At 44.8% G+C, this 21,545-nt stretch overlaps 1 protein-coding gene across 1 annotated transcript in view; it reads left to right on the top strand.

Annotated features, from left to right (window-relative positions):
- NEXMIF (neurite extension and migration factor) overlaps nucleotides 1–20,313 on the top strand; it is a 420,137-nt gene extending 399,824 nt beyond the window's left edge. Inside the window, exon 3 of the mRNA XM_086966730.1 lies at nucleotides 15,979–20,313. Within this exon, the coding sequence (XP_086822856.1) occupies nucleotides 15,979–20,210 (4,232 nt within the window). The 3' untranslated portion in view covers nucleotides 20,211–20,313. The remainder of the gene's footprint in view (nucleotides 1–15,978) is intronic.
- The last annotated feature ends 1,232 nt before the right edge of the window (nucleotides 20,314–21,545 follow it).

Here is a 21,545-nt window from a genome sequence, read left to right as displayed (position 1 = left end):
CATTCTTACTCCGTCATCACACTCCAATAGTGTTCATGCAAGAATCACACTTAACACTGTCCGAAGCACAAACGTTGCGGAAAAAATGGAGGCGTACTGTATTTTCCACCTCGTACTCTGCCTTCTCCAGAGGGGCTACTATATGGGTACGGCATGGTACCCCCTTTGTGGAACTGGAGAGAAGATTAGATGACCAGGGAAGGTATATACTGGTGAAAGTTACATTGGATGGCACACTGCTAGTCCTGGGCAGCATATATGCCCCGAACTTTGACCAAGACACATTCCTTGCTAAGGTGGGACGGGCGTTGGCGGACTGGGCAGATATCCCTTGGATATTGGGCGGAGACTGGAACATGGTCATAGACGTAGACCTAGATAGGTCACACCCACCTCTCCAGATGACTGGGGTGCACAGACTAGCGGATTGTTTCAGGACTTGGCTCACCGGGTGGGGATTGGTAGACGTCTGGCTTTCATTACATCCCAACCATAGAGAATACTTGTGTTACTCCCCAGTGCATAATCTCCATACCCACCTTGACAGATTTCTACGCAGCAGCTCTTTATTGTCCAAATGTGCATCCCCTGAATACCTAGCCAAAACCTTTTCTGATCACAGACCCCTAATGCTCGATTTGATGTGGGGGAGAGTACCGTCCCCGGTTCCTACCTGGAGGCTAAATCCCCTACTGTTAGAGGACGGCCCCTTCCGTGCATCAATAGCGGATACACTAGATAATTACTTCCGGGAAAACTGGGACACGGCAACATCCAACCTAATGGTGTGGGATGCCATGAGGGTCGTAATTAGGGGGGCGGCCATAGGACAGTTAGTGGGGGCTAGGCAGGAAATCCACAGGAAGCTCTGCAAAGTCGAAGACCGCTTGAAACACTTTGAAACGGTGGCGAGTGTAGAACCAGGGCGGAAAGGGGAATTACAGAACTGCAATATAGAACACGCAGAGCTCTTGGAAACACTGAGAGTTATAGACTACAAGGACTATTTACAGCGCCAACAAGCCGAAACAGACAGATCAGGAGCCCTATTGGCCCGCGTGATACGGGACAGTCCTGTCACTCCGGTGATTACCCAAGTTAGAGATGCATTAGGACGGATAGTGACCACTCAATCCGATATTAACCTGGCCTTCCGAGACCACCTGAGAGCGCTGCATGCCCCTTTCCACAATGAAGACGCGGAGGGAATCTCAGATTTCCTGAGAGACTTACCCTTACCGGTCCTCCCTAGGGATGTGCAGAAGGGGATGGATGGCCCTATCACGCAGCAGGAAATCCGGGTGGCCATCACTGCACTCAACCGAGGTAAAACGCCCGGCATGGACGGATTGCCTGTGGAATTCTACCAGACCTATTCTTCCACCCTTGTACCTATACTGGAGAAAATCTATAAGACGTCATATGAGTCCGGTCACCTGCCTGCCTCGACGATGCAGGCTGTGGTGACATCCATACCTAAACCTGGAAGAGATACCCTAGATCTGACTAATTACAGACCCCTCTCGATGCTCTCCACTAAGTACAAGATCCTTAGTAAAGCTATTGCGTTGCGGATGCAGGTCCACCTCCCTGGCCTCATACACCCGGATCAATGCGGATTCCTCCCCGGGAGGAGTACGTCCCAAAATACGCGAAGACTGCATGCCCTTATGTCCGCTACGCCGCAAGACCTTCCACGGGCCGGCTGTGTGGCGCTGGACCTTAGACAAGCGTTTGACTCCCTTTCATGGACTTTCATGTTTGAAGTCTTGTGACGTTTTGGTTTCCCCGAATCCTTGACAAAATGGATACGATTATTGTATACGAACCCCTCGGCCAGGGCACGCACAGGTAGATATATCTCGGCTGACTACTTTATTCACAGAGGCACCCGACAGGGGTGCCCACTTTCCCCAATGTTGTTTGTCCTGACATTGGAGCCACTGGCGATAGCCCTCTGGGCTAGAGCGGATAGAGTGGGCATCACCATAAGGGGGACACATAACCTGATATCGATTTATGCCGACAATATCCTGTTGTATTTCCAGGACCTAAGGGCGGACCACACGCCCATAGTGAATGTCTTTGACCGATTTGAGGCGGTGTCGGGTCTAGCAATTAACCCAGCGAAATCGGTAGGTTTTTACTTCCAAGAGTCGCGCCGACCCCACCACATGCAATTCGGCGGCTACCAGATACCGATAGCACAGACCACATTCAAGTATCTGGGCATCCATGTATATAGATTGCCTGAAGATCAGATCGAAGGTAATGTCCGAAAGGCCATTAACAATCTCCGTAGTAGCGTGGCCTTCTGAACCTCCGTACCCCTGTCCGTTATGGGCAGGATAGCGGTCTCAAAAAGGGTCATGCTCCCCCGTATGTTATATTATTTTGTGAACCTACCGGTGATCCTTCCACAGCATATCTTTACAACCCTGAACACGATCCTGACTAACCTAGTCTGGGGTTCTGGACGGCGAAGGATAAGCCTTAGGAAACTACAGCTCGGGACCAGGGCAGGTGGCCTTGGAGTGCCGGACCTACGGGGTTATTATTATGCAAGTCAACTACAGTGGTTGTCTTGCTGGGTGGCGGGCAGAAACATGCACGAAATTGACTACTCAATAGACCAATTGAACCGCTGAGAGCTACATTCCCTCCTTCTGCCTGGGGCTAGGATCCCCCGAGACTGTCATCCCCTATTGTACACCGCCCTGATGGGCTGGCGGAAGGCGCTAGCGTACACATCGGGGGTGAAACCCTACGCAGACAATATTCCTTTGTTAGGGCTGCCAACACCGCAGGGGCGACTGACGCAGCGTAGATTGACACCTTGGACGGAGGCAGGAATTGAACTGGTGGGTGATTTATTTGGGGACGATACATTGTTAGACCATGGTTCCTTTACACAGTCCACGGGGGCCCCTCCACGACTATACCTCCTACACGCTGTGGTGTCACACTATGTACGGACCACCTGGGCCCCACAGCGCATCAAGCCTATGCAACATGAGCTGGTACATCTCCTTTATTACATGGGGACGGCGGGACACTTAGTGAGGTGGCTTTACGCCGGGATCAGGGAACACGCGGCCTTACCACTCACTGCGCTCAGAGACACTTGGGCCCGGGATACGGGAGGGGACCTGACAGATGGGGCCTGGAAAATTATTCTGGAACACCCCATAAGAGTGTCCAGGAACGGCAAGTTCAAATTTATACAAGCGATGATACTACATAGGGCATACCTCACTCCTAAGAGACTACATAAGATGTTCCCCGACTCTCCACAGTGTTGCCCCCGCTGTCGGGCGGACGAGGCCAACCTCCTCCACATGATGTGGTCGTATCCCGGTCTGAGTAACTACTGGGGGCGATTTGTCATATATTGCACACAGTCACATTCCTGCAGGTCCCAGAGGAAGCGACACACTGTCTGATAGGAAACAGGAAACGTCCCAAGACCCACAAAGCCCAATTGAAGTTTTTAGATTTGTCATTGTTGTTAGCAACCAGAGTCTTGACTATGAGGTGGAAGTCCGCCAGGCCCCCAGAAGTAGAGACGTGGCGCTTGGACCTGTTAAAATGGGGCGGAGCAGAGAGTGGGGCTTTGCGTTGGGAGGAAGGGAGAGGCCTCCGAAAGTATCCAATTGCACAAGAATGGGACCGAATGCTGTTGGAGGTGGAGGAACTAGATTTGATACCATCACAAGCAGACAATACATCCTAAGGAACAGAGGGGGGTGGCAGTGGAGGTGTCCGAAGGGAATTGATCAGTGCATATCCAGGTTGGCCAGATGAGTGTAGACAAGCTTCCCTAGGTGAGATTGATTTACCTTTCTTTTGTAATGCAGACAGCTGACACGGTAGGCCGAGAGACTGGGAGACGTACGGGGAGGGTGGAAGTTGGGTGAAACAGGGGAAGTTTGAAGGTTATTTCAAATGCGTTTGATATGGCGGAATGTGAAGGTACTACCGGACACAGTGGGGTCGAGACCCGATATCACAGATATTTGAATGTATTATTAAGTTATGGCCCGTTTGACACTAAATTGTAGGAGTGGCGGGTAATTGTAGTCATTTCACCCTGTCACAGTGGCCTGGGGAGTAAATGGAAAAGACTGTAAATTTCTGAAAAGTACACTGATGTATAATATCCTGTTCTGCAGTCGCAAATAAAGAATTTTTTTAAAAATGACGCTGTCAGGTCAGACAAACCAAACATCATTGTTCTATTTCCAATTCTTGGGAAACTAGGCTAACAATACTACACCCAGCCTCCCCCATTCTGTCCTATGGGCAGGATGGCCTTTCACCAGTGAAAATGAAATGGAGTATTTTCCACTGTCAGGGCCTTGCAACCACACTGGCACCTGTCCTGCCTTTTACCTATACTGCACCCTGCCTAGGGGTTACCCAGGACGTCCTACAGGGGTGCCCCATGTGTATGCAAAAGGGAATGTAAGGCCTGACAAGTGGTAGCACTTTTCAGGACAACATGCTAATTTAGCATAATGCGCGCAGGCTCTACACTGAAGACCTGTGTTCCCTCTCTGCGCATTTCTTTAGTACTAGCTCTGGCACACACAGTGCACATCACTTAGGGATCTTGCTAGTAAGGCAAACATACCAATCAGAGACTACCAAAGACCACTACAATTTATACAGGGAACATCTGTACTGATTAGCAGTGGCAAGTACCTACAGCATCTAACTCCACAGCTCTCTGTCAGTGAAACGGTCTATGGGAAAAGCAAAAAGTTTAAGTGAACTTTAGCCAACAAGGCCAAGTCCAACAAGCATCTTACACACGTATTTCCTGTTCTAACCTTAGCCTCTACTGCCTTCAAATGCTTCTGCATTGTCTCCATGACATGGCGGAGTTCCTCCAGAGTCCATCCATTCATGGTAACTCGCTCTGCGAGGCACTTATGATCATCCCGCAGGAGGCCCTAGTCCGTTCCAATAGAACCGATCTTAGATTCCAGCTCCTCGCGGGCAGCCCACCGGGCGGAATAACATCCTCCTCTCCACCCAGTATATCAGCCAGACCTCCGGGGTCCTACTCCTTCCTACGGGCAGACTTGCCCATATTTCCCTACAGCGAGTCAGAGCTAGGAGACACTAACTCCCCCTGTTCCTGCCGCCGGGTAGCACCAGCTGCTTCAATCCGGCAGGGCACTGGTCACCTCCGACTGCCCCCCTAATAACGATGATAACTGAGCGGAGCAAGCTTCAGACAGGGGGGTAATGACTCACCTATGATGTGGATACTCTGTTCAAGGAGTCTAAGTTCACAGTCAGGTAGGTAGGGGTCTCTCATCCTTGTTGAGCCTGCTGGTAGGGTGCTTGCGCATCTTGATGTAGAGGTATACTAATAAGCTAAGCATTTTTAGATAAAGCTCGATTATTTTAGCTTAATTTAGCACTTTTATTTTTGTTTGCCTCTGTGCTGTGGGGTTTCACTTTGACTGCCCTTTCGCTTTGATTCCTTTGGATACTGCTATCTTGAGTTCCCACCCCCTCGGTCTGCTACGGTTTGCCGTTTGGGCGGGGGGAAGCGGAACTCACCCGCCACTCATAGCGCACTTCCGGCTGGGTTAGCAGCCTAGTGCACCACCTACAAAATTCAGGCAATGGGCCGGCCTCTCGCAGTGGGCACGCAGCTGGCGCGCAAAGGCAAGCCAGACTGTGCCCGTCCACGCCTGGACTACGCCCAGCGCCAGAACCCCTGGCTCTTACCCACGAGAAAACCAACAGTGTGGTAGCTATTCTAAAGAGCAACTTCTTGCCTTGCGGAAAAAAGGAATGCAAACTCCCTATACATTTTGAAGCACCTTTTAAGGAGGGTAGGTTCATTTGCACTGGCTGCCACCATGAATTTACATTTTTTAAATCAGACTGCACACGAGTTCTGACCCCATCCCTTTTTTCAGGCCAATATGGGACTACCTATACAGGGTTTTTGATCGATGCTAGATCTGTAATCAAAAATAAAATCGTTTTTTCAGAATTTGTCTCTCAACAAAAGTCAAATTAGATATTTATCACAGAAACTTGGGCTAAGGAGTTTTCAGGACTGATCTGGTCAATGCGGACCCCCAGAGTTATATTCTCTCCAGACTGGATAGAATAGGCAAAGGTGGAGGTGGGCTTGCAATTATCCATAAGGATTCATTTTCCTGTCATACAAATGCACTGTCCACTGTTTCAGACATCTGTGAAGCTTTATCCTTCACTAAATGTCCTCTACACATTCATTTGCAGGAATTTTGACCTATCAAGCACCGGGACCTACGCCTGCCTTTATTAAGGAATTCATCTGGGAAAATATAACCTTACTCGTTTGTGAGATTTAAACTACCATATTGATAATGCTTCATGCAAGATCTCGCAAAGCTTTAAAGGAACTAAGCTGAGTTGTGGCTACGCGCAAATAGTGAGCACTGTCACTGATAATGCAGGACATATTCTGGATTGTATTTTGTATTTCTACATATTTTTACCAATGATTAGCGTATTAGGGTAGGGGAATCCCTCCCTCTTTCTTGGTCAGACCATCATCCAATACCGTTTTCTCTGGTGCTCCTGATAACTAAAGAGGTCGCCAGAAATGAGAGCAGTAAATTGATTAAAAGAAACTTCAAAAGCTTCAACAAGGAAACTTTCCCCTTGGTCCTTAAGCAATGAACGGATTGTAGTGACCCCAGTTTGGTGGCCATAGAATATTCCAATTGGTTTGGGGCAACAGTTGACACTCTCGCCCTTCTTAAAGAAATTTACACAGGTAGAAAAAAGCCTACAGCCACCTGGTTTTCAGAAAAACTCAAGTCACTTAAGCAATCCTTTTGACGCCAAGAAGGCATTTGGCGTAAACATTTTGACGTATTGGGGAAAAAAAGTATAAAGCTAAGTTGTCAGACTATAAATTAGCCATTAGAGCTGAAATGAAAGCCTTCTATACCCAGATGACATCATCTCTCAAGTCTCCTAGAGATCTTTTTAGACTGATTGATACATTATCTAACCCTCCCATCTCAGGCCATTATGAGAGCTCACAGACTCTGTCATGGAATGGCTAACTATTTTCATTCCAAGATTGCCAAAATCCACTCCTCTCTGGAGAATCTTAATGCCATGTCTCCCAACGGTGACCAAAATATCAATCCTTCATCCAATAGCCTTTCCCACAATATGGAAAGGAACCACTGCCTTTCTGCCTTTTTTCCCCTTTCAATTGAACAGACAGATCAGCTTCTAGAAGAGATTAAATCAGGCAACCCTTTGGAGTCTTCCTCCCCTAAACGGATGAGGTTAGGCAGGAAGATTACTGTACCCCCTGTAACAGTGACTCTTAATCTGGACATCAACACAGGATATTATCCACTTAACTGGAAAACAGCGAACATCAAGCCTCTATTAAAAAAAGACAATCTTGACCTTGCAGATTTTAGGATAACTGCCAAAATTCTGGAGAAACATCCTAATACACAACTGAGTTCTTATTTGGAGCAACAACAACTACTGGAACCTTCGCAGTATGGATTCAGAAGCTGCCATGGGTCTGAAACTGCTTAAATAACTGCCCTAAATAATTCATGCACTTAGGTTGATGCTGAGCAAACTGTACTGCTTATCTTATTGGATTTGTCTTTAGCATTTGTTACTATCTTACCAAATAAGTTGATCAACTGGCTACAAGAAATAGGGGTCAAATATTGTGCACTGAAGCTGCTGAATTCCTTCCTAACTGATAGATCACAAAAAAGTTAAGATGGACCAATTTTACTCAGACCCAATCCTCAATTGTTGTGGAGTCCCACAGGGATCCTCCTTGAGCCCCACCCTCTTTAATATATATGTCTGTCCATTGGCAAAACTGAATAGGTCATTCGGGCTGGAGGTTATATCCTATGCAGATGACACACACTAATTGTGTCTATCATAGAAGATATAGAGGCCTCAGCCGGCAATTTTAAAAACTGTACGATGTTGGTGGCATTCTGGATGAGAGACAATTACCTTCAATTAAACAGCGACAAAACAGAGGTTTTGATGTTTAGTAATCATCATCCAAATGGACCCACTCATGGTGGCCAGAAACATTGGGATCTTGTCCCTCTCTGCTTTAATTTACAAGAAATCTTGTTGTCATAGTTGACACGTTTCTATCTTTCAATCTCCCGGTTAATACAACTATGTCTTCTTGCTTTTGGATAATAGGAACCCTCAGAAAGATATTCCCATTTCTTTCTCTTGCCTCACGGAAGCAAGCTTCTGTATCTTTGATTTTATCGAAGATGGGTTATTGCAATGCCCTTTTTTTAGACTTCTACGCTCCCAAACGCCACCTCCGATCAGCCAACCACGCCCTCGCCGCCGTCCCCCGCATCCGAAGAGCGACTACAGGAGGAAGGTCCTTCTCCTACCTGGCCGCCAAGACCTGGAACTCCCTCCCGACCGACCTGCGCCTGACCCAAGACCGCCTCTCCTTCAGGAAGAAGCTGAAGACCTGGCTGTTCGAGCAGTAGCGGCACCCCCCCTCCCTCCCTCCCCCCCCGCCCCCAGCGCCTTGAGACCCTACGGGTATGTAGCGCGCTCTATAAGTGTCACTGATTGATTGATTGATTAGATATAAATAGGGCCTCCATCAATAAACTACAACTGGTGCAAAATGCGACAGCAAGACTGGTCGTAGATGTTCCAAAATACCATTCAGTTTCAGCTGCCCTCAAGAAATTGCACTGGCTCTCAGCAGAAAAAAGAATTTTGTTCAAAGACTTGTGTATTGTGCATAAGGCACCACACAACTCAGGACCAGAGAGCATCAGGCACATCTTTCACCGATATGTCCCTACCAGTGAACTGCGTTCAGCCAGTAAGAATCGGCTGGTTGTCCCTAGGTATAGGAGGTCACGATGGGGAGGAAGAGCTTTCAGTCGCAGCGGCCAAGCTATGGAACACTCTTCCTCAATCTATTTCCGGGGTAGAACCACATCTTCCCATTCATAAGGTCTTGAAGACCTGGCTTTTTGCTTTGTAAATCTGACCTACCAAGATTCACTGCTCTTACCAGATAGTTTAATTGTTACAGCACCTTGACTCCTTCGGGTATATGTTTACGCTATACAAATTGGCTATTCATTCGTCCATTCATTCTCATGCCTAGACGGATGCTCAGGGCGAGGGTTTCACAACTATTTTTCAGGCAGGCCCACTGTCTGCCCCGAATTGTTATGGTCCGCCGTTCATTTCTCAACTGGCCCATTCACTGCCCCCGGCCTAAATAGATGTCTCAAACAAGGGCCTCCCAGATCTCAACTACTAATGACTGATGTGTCACTGCTGGGATGGGGCGACCATCTGGGAGAGGTGGAGGTCAGAGGACTCTGGTCTCCAGCAGAATCTGGACTCCACATCAGCTTGTTGGCACTCCAAGTGAATCGTTTGGCATTGAAAGCCTTCCTTCTGTCCATCAAGGGGAATCTATTGCAAGTGTCCAAGACAACGCCACTGCTATGTGGTACTGCAACAAAGAGGGTGGGTGGGGTCGTGGACCTTTTGTCAAGAGGCCCTGCATCCCTAGACTTGGCTGGAACAGCACAGCATACCCCTGGTGATTGAACACCTGGCAGGTTCTGTGAATGCCATAGCAGACAAACTCAGACATCGATACCTAAAGGCTCACGAGTAATGTCTACATCCGGAGGTGGCACAAGGTCTCTTTCAGCAGTGGGGAAAGCCTTGGTTAGATCTGTTCAGCTCTGCCGAGAACATGCAGTGTCAGCAGTTTTGTGTGCAGGAGTTTCCAAGGTGGCTCTCGCTTTGAGACGCTTTGAGGCTCGAGTAAAGCTCAGGTCGTTAATATGCCTTTCTACTCATACCACTCCTGTCAAGAGTGCTCAAGACGATCAGGAGCTAAAATGCTCAAGTCATTCTTGTGCTCCGGAATGGGCAAGGAGAGCCTAGTATCCTGAGCTTTTCTAATTGAGCATCGATCTTCCGATCAGGCTGCCCCTTCATGAGGATCTTCTGTCACAGCAGCAGGGGAAGGTCCTCCCCCGGAACCTGTCAACTCTACGCCTTATTGTATGGAGATTGAACAGCAGCAGTTGATAGTATTCAACCTTCCTCCTGAAGTTTGTAATGTTATTTTGGCAGCCAAACGTCCCACAACCATGACGTGTACGCCTGCTCATGGAACAAAATTGTATTTTACTGTACAGAAAATACTATTGACCCTCTTTTTGCTTCCCTTTTGGATGTTTTGCTTTTTATTTTGACCCTTGCCCAGCAGGGCTCTTCTCTATGCAGTCTGAAGGGGTACCTTTCCGCCCGGTCTGCTTTCTTGAGGCTGCCAGACCAACCCTCCTTATTTAAATCTCTCATTGTAATTAGATTCCTCAGAGGTCTTGGACATAACACCTTTCCCTTTCATTACGCCTCAGTCGGGCCTTAATTTGGTTCTCACTTTCCTGATGTGTGCTCCATTCAGACCTTAGCGCAACTGCCCCCTCTAGCTGCTTACCATCAAACTAGTGGCAATTATATCTGCCAGGAAAGTGAGCGAATGGCAGGCTTTGTCATCCAAGCCTCCTTACCTGACAATATTCCCTGATAAATTTGTGCTTTGCACTAGAGCCTCTTTCCTTCCGAAGGTGGTGACACAATTCTATATGGGGCAATCTGTCATTTTGCCCACTTTCTCTGCATCTTTCTAAAGAAGAGCGACTCCACCGTCTTGACCCAAAAAGAGTGTAGTCGTTCTACCTTGACCGCACTAAAGATTTCCGGGTGGATGACTAGCTCTTCGTGGGGTACCCTGGAATGAAGAAAGGTTGTGCGGTACAGAAGAGGATTATATTGCAATGAGTCATCCTCTGCATAAAAATGTTCTACGCTCTGGCCAAAAGGCAGCCTCCTGAAGGTTTAAGGGCTCACTTCACCAGAGCTAAGGCTGCCATCACCGAGTTGCAACATGGGGTTCTAGTCCTGGACATTTGTCAGGCAGCAACATGGGCATCCCAGCACACTTTTACCAAGCATTACTGCCTTGATAGTCAAGTCTGCAGGGAAAGCCTCTTTGACTGCTCCGTCCTGCATGATTTTCTGGTCTAACTTGTCCGCAGCCCCTCCTCCGGGAATGGTATTGCTTGAGTATCTAATAAAAGGTAAGGAATATGCAGCTAGATGTCTCTATCAGATGAACAAGTTACTTAGCTTCAGTAACGCCTTATCAGGTAGAAACATAATCTAGCCGCAGATTCGTTACCGACTCACCTATCCTCTCAGCACTGCAGACCGATTTCTAGGGACAGAGCTAATCCTTTTTAGGGCCCTAGTTGTTCAGAAACAAAGCAATGTCGTGCACTTCAAGGCTCATTGCTCCTGGCATGGAAAGTTGTGAAAAGTAACTGTTGTCAGCGTGCCAAAGTGGTGCCTATATAGGTCATATATCATTATGGCGCAGACGATGCCGACAACGTCATGCGGAGCTGACCGACACCACATACCGGTGCGCAGGGTTATTACTCGAAGAAAGATATTTTGGATCCAGTCGAACGCCTGGAAAAATTCTAAGGAATCTGTGGCTAGATTATGTCTCTACCAGATACGGTGTTGCCGAAGGTAAGAACCTTGTTCATTTTGGCCCTAGGGGATGGGGTACCCAGAATCCAAAGGCCTGCCTTATGCTGTGCACGCCAAGGACTGTGGGGATTTGACAGCCTGTTTGGGGTTAGGCTGCAGGGCCTGGCAGCAGGCCAAGCCCTATGGCCAACCCCCTGCTGTGCGCAGAATGGGGTTGGCTGCATGCAGGGCATTGGTAGCAGAGAATGACTGCAAGACGGACCCCGCAGCTAGCACCACGCACAACCAAAGGCTGTGTGCAGTGTGGGGTTGGCTACCTGCGACAAACCCCATGCCACATGCAATGGGAGGTCTTGCAGAGCATAGGGCTGGCTGCCTGCAGAGGGACTGGTTGCCTCTGAGTGGGTTAGCCACATGCTTAATCGCAGGTCAGGCCCTGTTGCTAACTCCCTGCTGTCCATGGCTGAAGACCGTGTGTAGCGTTGGGTTGTCTACATGTGGGAGGTTTTCCGCACGGCCATGTGGCAGGCCAGGCACTGTGGTCAAATCCCCGCCGCGCAGGGACAAAGGCAGTGTGCGGCGGGGTGTTGGCTTTTACCTATAGTGATAAAATATGACTTTTCGTTAAAGCAAAATACCTGGAAATTCACTGAGAAAAACAAAGGTTAAAGTAACATAATAGTTAACTCCAAAACCAGGTTTGATACAACTGACTTTTGTCCAGTCATGGGCGTGTAGCATACCACAAATTAAAGATCTATTCAATGATAATGATTCCCCTTACCCTTATCAAGTGTAGCTTACACTCCAAATCTTTTTGCACTAGACCTCTATAGCTTCTTAAAGTTAAAAGTCAAACTATCCAAACTTAGCAAACCAGAACCTCCTACCTTACCAGGCCATTCCTTGTGCTGTTTTATATCCAGTCACATTGCCTCTAAAATAGGACACTATCTAGGTCTCCCCTGTCACAACAGTCTTCGCTTGTCATTATATGGCCCAGTCATTTTAATACTGAAACTATTGAACACATCTTAGAGGAAGGATGGCAAACCATTAATAAACTATCCGTGAGGGACAATATTGCCCCATCTATTTTCCAGGCAAAATCCTTTTGCTATGAATTGGATTTCTGCTAGGCTACATAAACTGAAGCTTTGTGAAGACGGAAATTGTTGGAATTGTTGAGACAAAACTGCTCCCATCAGCATATCTTCTACCAGTGCCGTCTTCTCAAATCCTATTGAGAGCAAGTCCAGTACCAATTGTCAGCAATTTTCCATTTCCAGATAGTTCTAGATTACCCTACCCTATATTGGGTCCTTGGGCATCTAAATCTTTGAATACCTTAACCTTTACTGATATGGCTGTACTCAACCTACTCCTCTCGGTTGATGTGATGGTTATTCTATTTGAATGGAAATCATTTACTCACATCCCCTATCACACTTGGTGGGCATAGGTTTCATTCCTAACAAGTGCTGTTAACTCGCATTCAAACAGACAGTCCTTCCCCCAGACGTCCCCTATCTGAGTCACCTTAGACACATTTGCTCTCTCTAAGAGGAAAAACAAAACATTATGAATCATATTCTTGAATTTATGTATATTAAATCTATAGGATTTAGCTGTGCACTCCCCCCTTTCCCTCTGACCTTTTCATTACGTTCATGGTTTACTTGACAAGGTCGGGTGCTACACCTTGCTACACATCACACCAACTTTAGACATGATCTCAGATCTTTTCTTGTTTTATTTCAAATAGCCTTAGTATAAGGAATTGTTAAAGGCATGCAACCTTATACTTTATTGCTGTATGGGAATTTCTTCTATATTCCTCTGCGTCATTTTACTGTCTCCCATGACTATTCCCTCTTATATTAGTACCATTTTTATAATTCTATATGGGGCTGCTACTGGTGCCTTGGTGCCTGTTTTATATATTTTCTGGACTATGCTATTTTTGGTAATATGTTATACTAGCACACATATTCTATTCTATGTATTGTAATACAATTAATTTTTTCTACTCGGCTATGCATCCTGTATGACACAAAGTCTATGCATTTTCGTACTGTACTATGGTAATTTAAATGCCAATAAAAATGGCTGAACAAACAAACAAACAAAAATACCTAGGAATTCACTGAGAAAAACAAAGGTTAAAGAAATGTACAATTAGCTGTGATATAAATATCTGTTTATGTTTTTTAAAAACCCATAGAAATTTACTGGAAAAAAACAAAGTTTAAGGTAACGTTATAGTTAGGTGACTGTCATTGAAGTTTTGAACAAAACAAAACGCCAAAATTCACTAGTACTTGCACCCCCGCCATGCACTGCTTATGACCTCACATATTACATTACTCATGACATGTTCTGACATCATTTAAATTATCACTGATGACAGCTCAAATGACATCATTGATGACATCATTGATGGCATCATCTCAGCATGGCATCAGAGGCCTGAAAGTAAGTACAAATTAACTCAGGATAATGTAAAGCATCATTAATGCCATCACAGATACAACTACCTTGGATGTAGCAAGCATGTGTTATGTAATATTGACCCTATTCCGTACACTTCACATGTAGCCTTGTATAACAATCAAACACAGATATATGGGAAACCCTTATGGCACACAGTGTTAAATATGTTGACGACTGTTCAGAGAAAACTAACTTCTTCAAGATACTCAACATCTGTTCTAAAATTAATGTCCCACTATGGACATCTTTTATATGTATCAAACCCCTCAAAGTCACCATACCTACATTGAGAAATGACGTTGATATGAGTAGAAAAGTGGGTACTGTAAACAGTGTTTACTCTATGGAGAGAGTTTACTGTGTACCACACTGTTTAAAGACAGTGAAACTCATGAGAAATACACCACATCGTATTAAAAATTATCTACTAAGAATAGTATACTCTCTATGCAGAATATCAAAAAAGACACTATTGGCTTAAAATAACCAAGGCCTGAACGTGCTAAAGATCGTACTAACTGCAGCCCTCATACCATGGTGAAAACTTTACAGATAACCCATCTTCTGAAACAAAAGAAGCACATGTGCATAGGTTAGTGTCTGGTGCTCACAGTCTTCTATCTTATGTAGAAATTGTCATACTGAAACAATTCTTTCTTATAACTCAAGACTGCTTACAATACTTAGGATCTACTACATAGAAGCTTTCCCCGTTGAAAACATTTCCCACTGAACCAAAAAACTTGTCTGGAACATACTGGACACAATTCATCAACTTTCATCTACACACAGAGTTACTCTTAAATGCAAAGATTTATAACATGTTCAATACCTCTACACACCTAAGATGTATTAGAATGGAAAGTTTCCTAGCTATTGTAACTTAAAGTTTCAATTCTATTAAAGAAATGGAGGCGAGGATTAGGCTTTCCCTTTCTCTTTGATTTCCCCAATGTACCATAGAAAATGTAGTTTGTTCCAATATTTTGTACTTTGATAAAGGCTGCTGTGATGAAAGCGAAGAAAGGGAAAGCCTAATCCTCGCCTCCGGGTCCTGCAATAGAATCAGATGCATTTTGTAAACACTTACTCCCATTAGCTGGACGCAGACTGTACAAAATTAGGCAAAAAATAAATATGGTAGCTACCTGCCACTATGTAAACTATAAAACAAACTAACACACTCCTTCGGATGATGTCATCAGTTATATCATTTGAGATGTCATGAGTGATGTCATAGAACATGTCTTGAGTAATGTAATATGTGCGGTCATAAGCATTGCACAGCAGGGGCACAAGTTATGGTTAACTCTACATAATATAACTGGTAAATTCCTATGTTTTTATTAAGTTAAAAACATTAATGTTGTCACTTATGAATTCACCTAAATAACGTTACTTTGATTTTTGTTTTTTTTCACAGAAATTAAAGTTTTACAGAATTAATTTTCATAGTTTAATCTTATTTCAAAAGGAGGTTTCAGGCTAAACGTGCCTCTTAAAGATTCATCCTCATTGGCAAACTGAGACATTTCACCCTAATAAACATAAGTAAATGTCATGCCCTGCTAGTGAACATTTTGCCAGGTATTTTCTGGATGGATACTTGAGTGAGGGGTAGACATCTAAAAGGGTTAACATGTTTTTGCTGTCCAGACTGAAAATGACAGTTAAAATGTAATAAGAAATGAATGCGCGTCTTCGAGGGACAAAGGTTAATGTATCGGGAAGCCCTAGTTATCTTGTGCCTGAGGTTTGCATGCCAGATGTTGTAATAATCCTATGTTTTATAAATCAATACTGATATGCATCACAGAATGTAAACACTTGCATATTCAATGTGAAAGGAAACCCTGGTCCTAAAAATGTTTCCATATTCTTTTTTTTATCCAGCATCGGATGACCTGGAGAACAATGTGAAGTGTTTAACTGCTGAAGATCCAGAAGTTGCCTTTCCAGCCTTGTCAATTGCACAGAAGGAAACTGTAGTGTGCCAGCGAGTCCTGAATCCTCTTACCTCGAAGGAATCATGCATACTGAGCCCTCCATCTCCCTTAAGACTTTCAGACATCCCTGAGCATGCTTCGAGTGACTCCTCGGCGAACGCCATTTCCCTTACGTCCTGCGTGACCAAGGGCTTGAGCTCATGGTCGCTGCCAACTGACTGCGAGAAAGCCCCATTCACCATCATGGAGCCTGGTGCTATATCTTCCCTAACTGGAGACTGCCTGATGCAGCAGAGCAGGACCTGCCTGGGCTGCTTCATTGAGGCCAAAGATGGCATTGATGCAGAGCCTGGGATAAGCTTGAAGGTGGGTGATGTGAACAGGGACTACGACGCATGCTCTGTGTCTGATATAGGAATCCACTGCATGAGCACGGGCGAAACCATGCGATATGGAGATCAACTTCTGTCAGACCAGCTCCTAAGCTTCCCTATTCACAAATCAAGAGCTGCAGATAAAAGGGATGCAGAGAAATCCGACAGTGATTCAGAGGACCCAACGCCGAAAAATTACTACGAAGGATTGCTACTGGACAAGTGCAATGGGGATGACGGCTTACTGGCAAACCCCAACCAGGAATGGGGTTATTTTGAATCTTTTATTAGTGAAAGCAAAATTGAGCTGCTTGACCTCTGTTCCAAGAATGAACTCTCTGTCAATCTCTTTTCTGAGGAAGATGTGGACAATTATATGTTCGACGATGATGACTCAACGCTAGGCAGTGATGTTTGCTCCTTAAAAATTAGATATGAATCTTTCCAGGACAGCGTCAGGGAGAAGACCACTGCATTGCAAGAAGATGCCCAATTGAATTTTTTCCCCAACATGTTTTCTAGTTGTACAAAAAAGGAGAGCAAGAGTGCAATAAAGAGGACCAGTGACCCTGCCCAGTTCAAAACTGAGGAGGTGGTGGGGGGGTTGTGGGATGGGGTGGAAGAGGAAGATAAATCTGCCTTAAGTAAAAACTGTAACAGCACAGATGTTGTCCAGTACATTAGTGCGAAAAGAAACCACTTCCTGGACTCAGTGAATTCAACAGAAGACTCTGGCGAGTTCAGTGATGACAGCACATGCACAGAATCTTCCTATGATGCATTGAGGGAAATTAAAGACTGTACCAGCTACTTGTCCAAGGAACATCCAAGCTCTTTCATTCAACAGAACTATGGACTGAGGGCGAAGCGAAAAGTAAGGTACAATGATGATTACTTGTATGATGTGGATTCCATAGAGAGTGAAAAGCTCCCCGAGAAGAAAGAGGGTGTTCCTGATGGACTGCCCAAGAAGGAAGACGATGATGACTGGTGTCCAAAGAAAAGACGGAAAGTTTCCCGTAAGGAGCCACCAGTTGTCATTAAATACATTATTGTAAACCGATTCAAAGGAGAAAAGCATATGTTGGTGAAGTTAGGCAAAATTGATGCAGATGAACCAAGTGTTACCCTCAGCAAAGATGCGCTTGACAAATATGACAAACTGGCTCCTTTAAAGGGTTATTGGCAAGATAGACGGCAGAGCAGGCTTGAGTTTCTGAAATCGTCCATGTACGAGGGGCAGAATATGTATATCAACGGTGCTAATGGAGCACTGCTTCCCAGGAAAAGAAAATCCAAGCTTGCGAACAGACATAGGCTCCAAAGAATTCAAGCAATTGAGCAGGCAGTGAGCCCACATGGCCCTTCCAGCTATGATCAGAAGCATGGCTGCAGCAGCAAAGATGTTCCAGGCCTCGGAGGCATTCATACATTAACCTCAGCCACATCCAGCTGTGAAAGTGGATTATACCTTGGCCACATACCGGGTCCTGCCTCCATGAAATGTAGATCATTAATGAGAGAATGCATGGGCGTTGGGAAGAAAGTGCTACGGAGGATCAAATTTCGAAGCGAGGCCAGATTGAAAAGTAGGAAAATGAAAGCTGAGCAAGATGAGGAGAAAGCTGACCTAGATGCCGTGGTGACATCTCCTCTTCCAGAAAATGATGACCCTGTACCGACCATAAAAGAAGAGACTAACTGTACCACAGACATCACCAGTCTGTCTGAATGCCCCATGGTTAATGTTGCTGCAAATCCAGAAGCTTTACCAGCTGCTGCCTGCTCTCTTGACAAACCTGTGGCATCTGCAGACATTTCCACCAATGTTGCTGTTATCCCTGGAGGTTATCTGCAGACATTACTTGATTCTTCGGATTCAAGTCAAACAGCTGTCACGTACTTTAATCACAATCCTCCTGCGCATCAATCAGTTGGTGTGGTCCAACCAGAAAATGATTTTCACTCACTACAACTTGCTCAGAGTTGTGTGCTCTCACCTCCTTCTGAATCTGAATTACAGCAGTCCCCACACCACTTAGAAATGGAGGCAGGCTTTGGTAACATATGGCATTCTAAACCTACTAATAACCAGCCTGAGTTTATCCCCAACGTGAGGGACCGCTCTCTCCAAAACAGCGAGTTTGGTGTCCCTGCAGAAAACCCCAGTGCTGGCCACATTCATGCATCTGGCTACAATGAAATGCTTGTAAATAACAGCAAAAGGGTGTATCAAAAGAAATATGTCCATGAAAACCAGCTACAGTCTGAAGATGCTTATCAAACGTCTTGTAACTTTAATAATGGAGATGGTCGCTTTAACTTCCAACGGGGGACTGTCAGCACAGATAATGGCAGACTCATTAGTTTTGATTCAGTAGGCTCATTGTCCGTTAGTTCAAGCACCTATAGCTCTTTAAGCTTAAAGTCTTGTGAGAAGGATGGGGATGATGACATTAACGACGATTTCTTGGCCCACTGCAGTCCAAAACTAGTCATTCAACAAAGTATTGATGAAATAACTCCTTTGAAGGAGTCCAGCGACCTCTTAGACATTTCCAACTTCACACCTGATAAGTTCAGGCACTCGTCTCTCTCAGAAATGTCTCCTCCGGACACCCCCAACCTTTCCCCGCAAATAACAGGCTCCGAAATCAAACCAATAGGTAACTTAAAAAGCTTCCACGAAAGTTTCCAAGCAGGTCTAAATAATGAGAAAATCAAATGGAACTGCTCTGGACTTCAAACACAAGAAACAAGTAATAATGGATTTGAATTGGATAATCACACGTTTCAGTTCCATATGTTTAATGATGAAGATCCTGTTAGTCTTCTTGAGAAAGATGCTGGCCTTTCCGCATTTCATGAACAAGCCAGTCAGCTTGGCAAGGGAGCAAAACCTAAAAAGAAAAGCGCAGCCAACAAAAATAACCAAAGCACCACTCAGAAAAACAGCAAGAAGAAAACTCCCAAAGCCAACAAAGCTACTGATAAAACACCAAGCAAAAGTAGCAAGCAAACTTCCAAAACCCCAAAGAAAGGAAAGAATGCAAATTTAGTCAATGGAGACCAATCCTTAATGATAGGCTCAGCTGGTTCCTTTCTTAACATAGTCTCTAACAAGTCTGTGGGTGATGGCATTCAACATTGTGGACCAATCTCTTTAAAAATAGGGAGGCATGACAGTGAATGGCATTTGGGCAAAGATGGTAATACAGGCTGGACGGAACCTAGGTTAGGGAACGCTAACATTCTTCTTGATGATGATCAAAGGGAGTTTGAGGAGCCGTCTAACATTCTGTCGAACATTGCCTCTGGCATGGCAGATGTCCAGAGGTTCATGATGGCCTCTATAGAGCCATTGTGGGGGCCCATAGGCCATAATAGTGTCCCCGATATATTGCGATCACCAGAGTCAAACAGCCTGAAACTGAAAACTCTTAAAATTTTGGCAGGTACGCAGCAGGAGTCCAAGAAAAAAGTGAACGGCAACTCCCCGGGCTCCACTAAGAACCATAAAGCAACCACCAAGGGCTCCCATAAAAACATGAAATTAGCTGCCTATGACCCGAGCCGTCCCAATTGTTCAACTGTTTACAGCACTGACATTCATTCCACCTTTTTTGATAAAAACTTTTGCAATTTGAGCACTTTAGGCAATAATGCACCAACCCACAAAAAGTTGTACCGTCACAAATCAACTTCTAAAACAATGCGAGAAGAGAACTGCAAGGTAAAGCGACCTGAGCGGGATCCGGTGCACAAGAACTCAACAGTGACTGCGTCTTTTGAGAAACTGAGGTAATGGGGAACCAAAACGGCTCAAAAACAACCTCTTCATTTCTTCTACCTGCCTAAGCCCGCTGTTCCTTGTTTTTCCTTTCTTAACAAAAAAAAGGAGAGCTGCATGAGCGAGAGACTTTTTTGTGTTTCGTTTTTTTACGCAAAATATTTGCAAAATGATATGCATGAGAATAATTAAACCTGCAAGCTACCTAAAGAATGACCACTTTCTGGCTTGGCAAGGGTTACAAATTACTAACCAGGCTAGTGGTTTTTGATGTTTTGCTTCTTCGGTTGTTATTGTTTATTTATTGCAAACAAAGTTATTCTGTGCTACTTATAAAAAAAACGTTAAACGGGAAAGACTCTTTTCCGAACCTGTTTTTGTTATTTTTACGAAAAATGCTTCTTAAAACATATTGAACTATAGGCCGAAAGGATGAGATATTAAAATGTTGTTATTCTTCATGTGGCTTCTATGTGAGCTGTGCACCTCTGTCTCTACTGTTTGGTTAAACCTCAAACTACACCTTACAGAACCAGCTACATGAATGCAAGAATCAACGTGACCCTGCTTTGGTAAATCTACCAAACTCCATGTATTCAAAAGGGCATCACATTCTTCGCCAGAAGATCGTACTACGTTCTTCTTGAAGCAGAAACATTTTTTTGGGCCTATTTTTAAAGAGACTTGTTTTTCTAAGAAAAAAAAAACATTAACGTGATTTATTTTGTCTGTTTCTTTTTTTAAAATAATAATATAATGCCTTGTGGTCTGTCGAAATGTTAAGTGCTAAAAGTGCAAAGGTTTGCATTGTGGGAACCATTTGTTTGAGAAGAAGCTTAATCTGGTATTCTCTGTGAAAAAACTGTATAGTCATACTGTTGTACAGTACTATTATGCACTATTATCCAGATGACAATGTGCCAAACTATGATCAAGTAATTGTACATATTTTTACTATATCAGCATTGAGTCGTGTTTTCTGAAAGTATGCCTTTATTGATTTCATACCAACATTCCACTCTTTTAGTGTTCACATTTACTTTCCCCACTCCCTTTAAAAGCACCTGTAGCTAACAAGAAGATTTTTGTGCTCGATTACACAATGTACCAAAACGGCGGACAGGATAACTAAACGTGTGCCAAATGTACTTACCTCATTTCATGGATTCACCCTATGGTTTAAAGCTGGTGAAGGCTTCCCATGAACATTGGAAGTCCTCTTCTGGGGAAGACCAATGACCAGTGCTCTTTCCATTGTGTTCATGGTGCAGGATGCTGGGGAGGGTTCTATCCATGGGTACCGCAGGAGTTGATGTCTGCACGTTTCAGACATCTCTCCTGGGGAGATGA

The sequence above is a fragment of the Lissotriton vulgaris genome, chromosome 4_1 (assembly GCF_964263255.1).
Source record: "Lissotriton vulgaris chromosome 4_1, aLisVul1.2, whole genome shotgun sequence".
In the NCBI taxonomy this organism is placed as follows: Eukaryota; Metazoa; Chordata; class Amphibia; order Caudata; family Salamandridae; genus Lissotriton; species Lissotriton vulgaris.
Note: the sequence above shows the minus strand (reverse complement) of the source record. Positions and strands in the feature narration are given on the sequence as shown.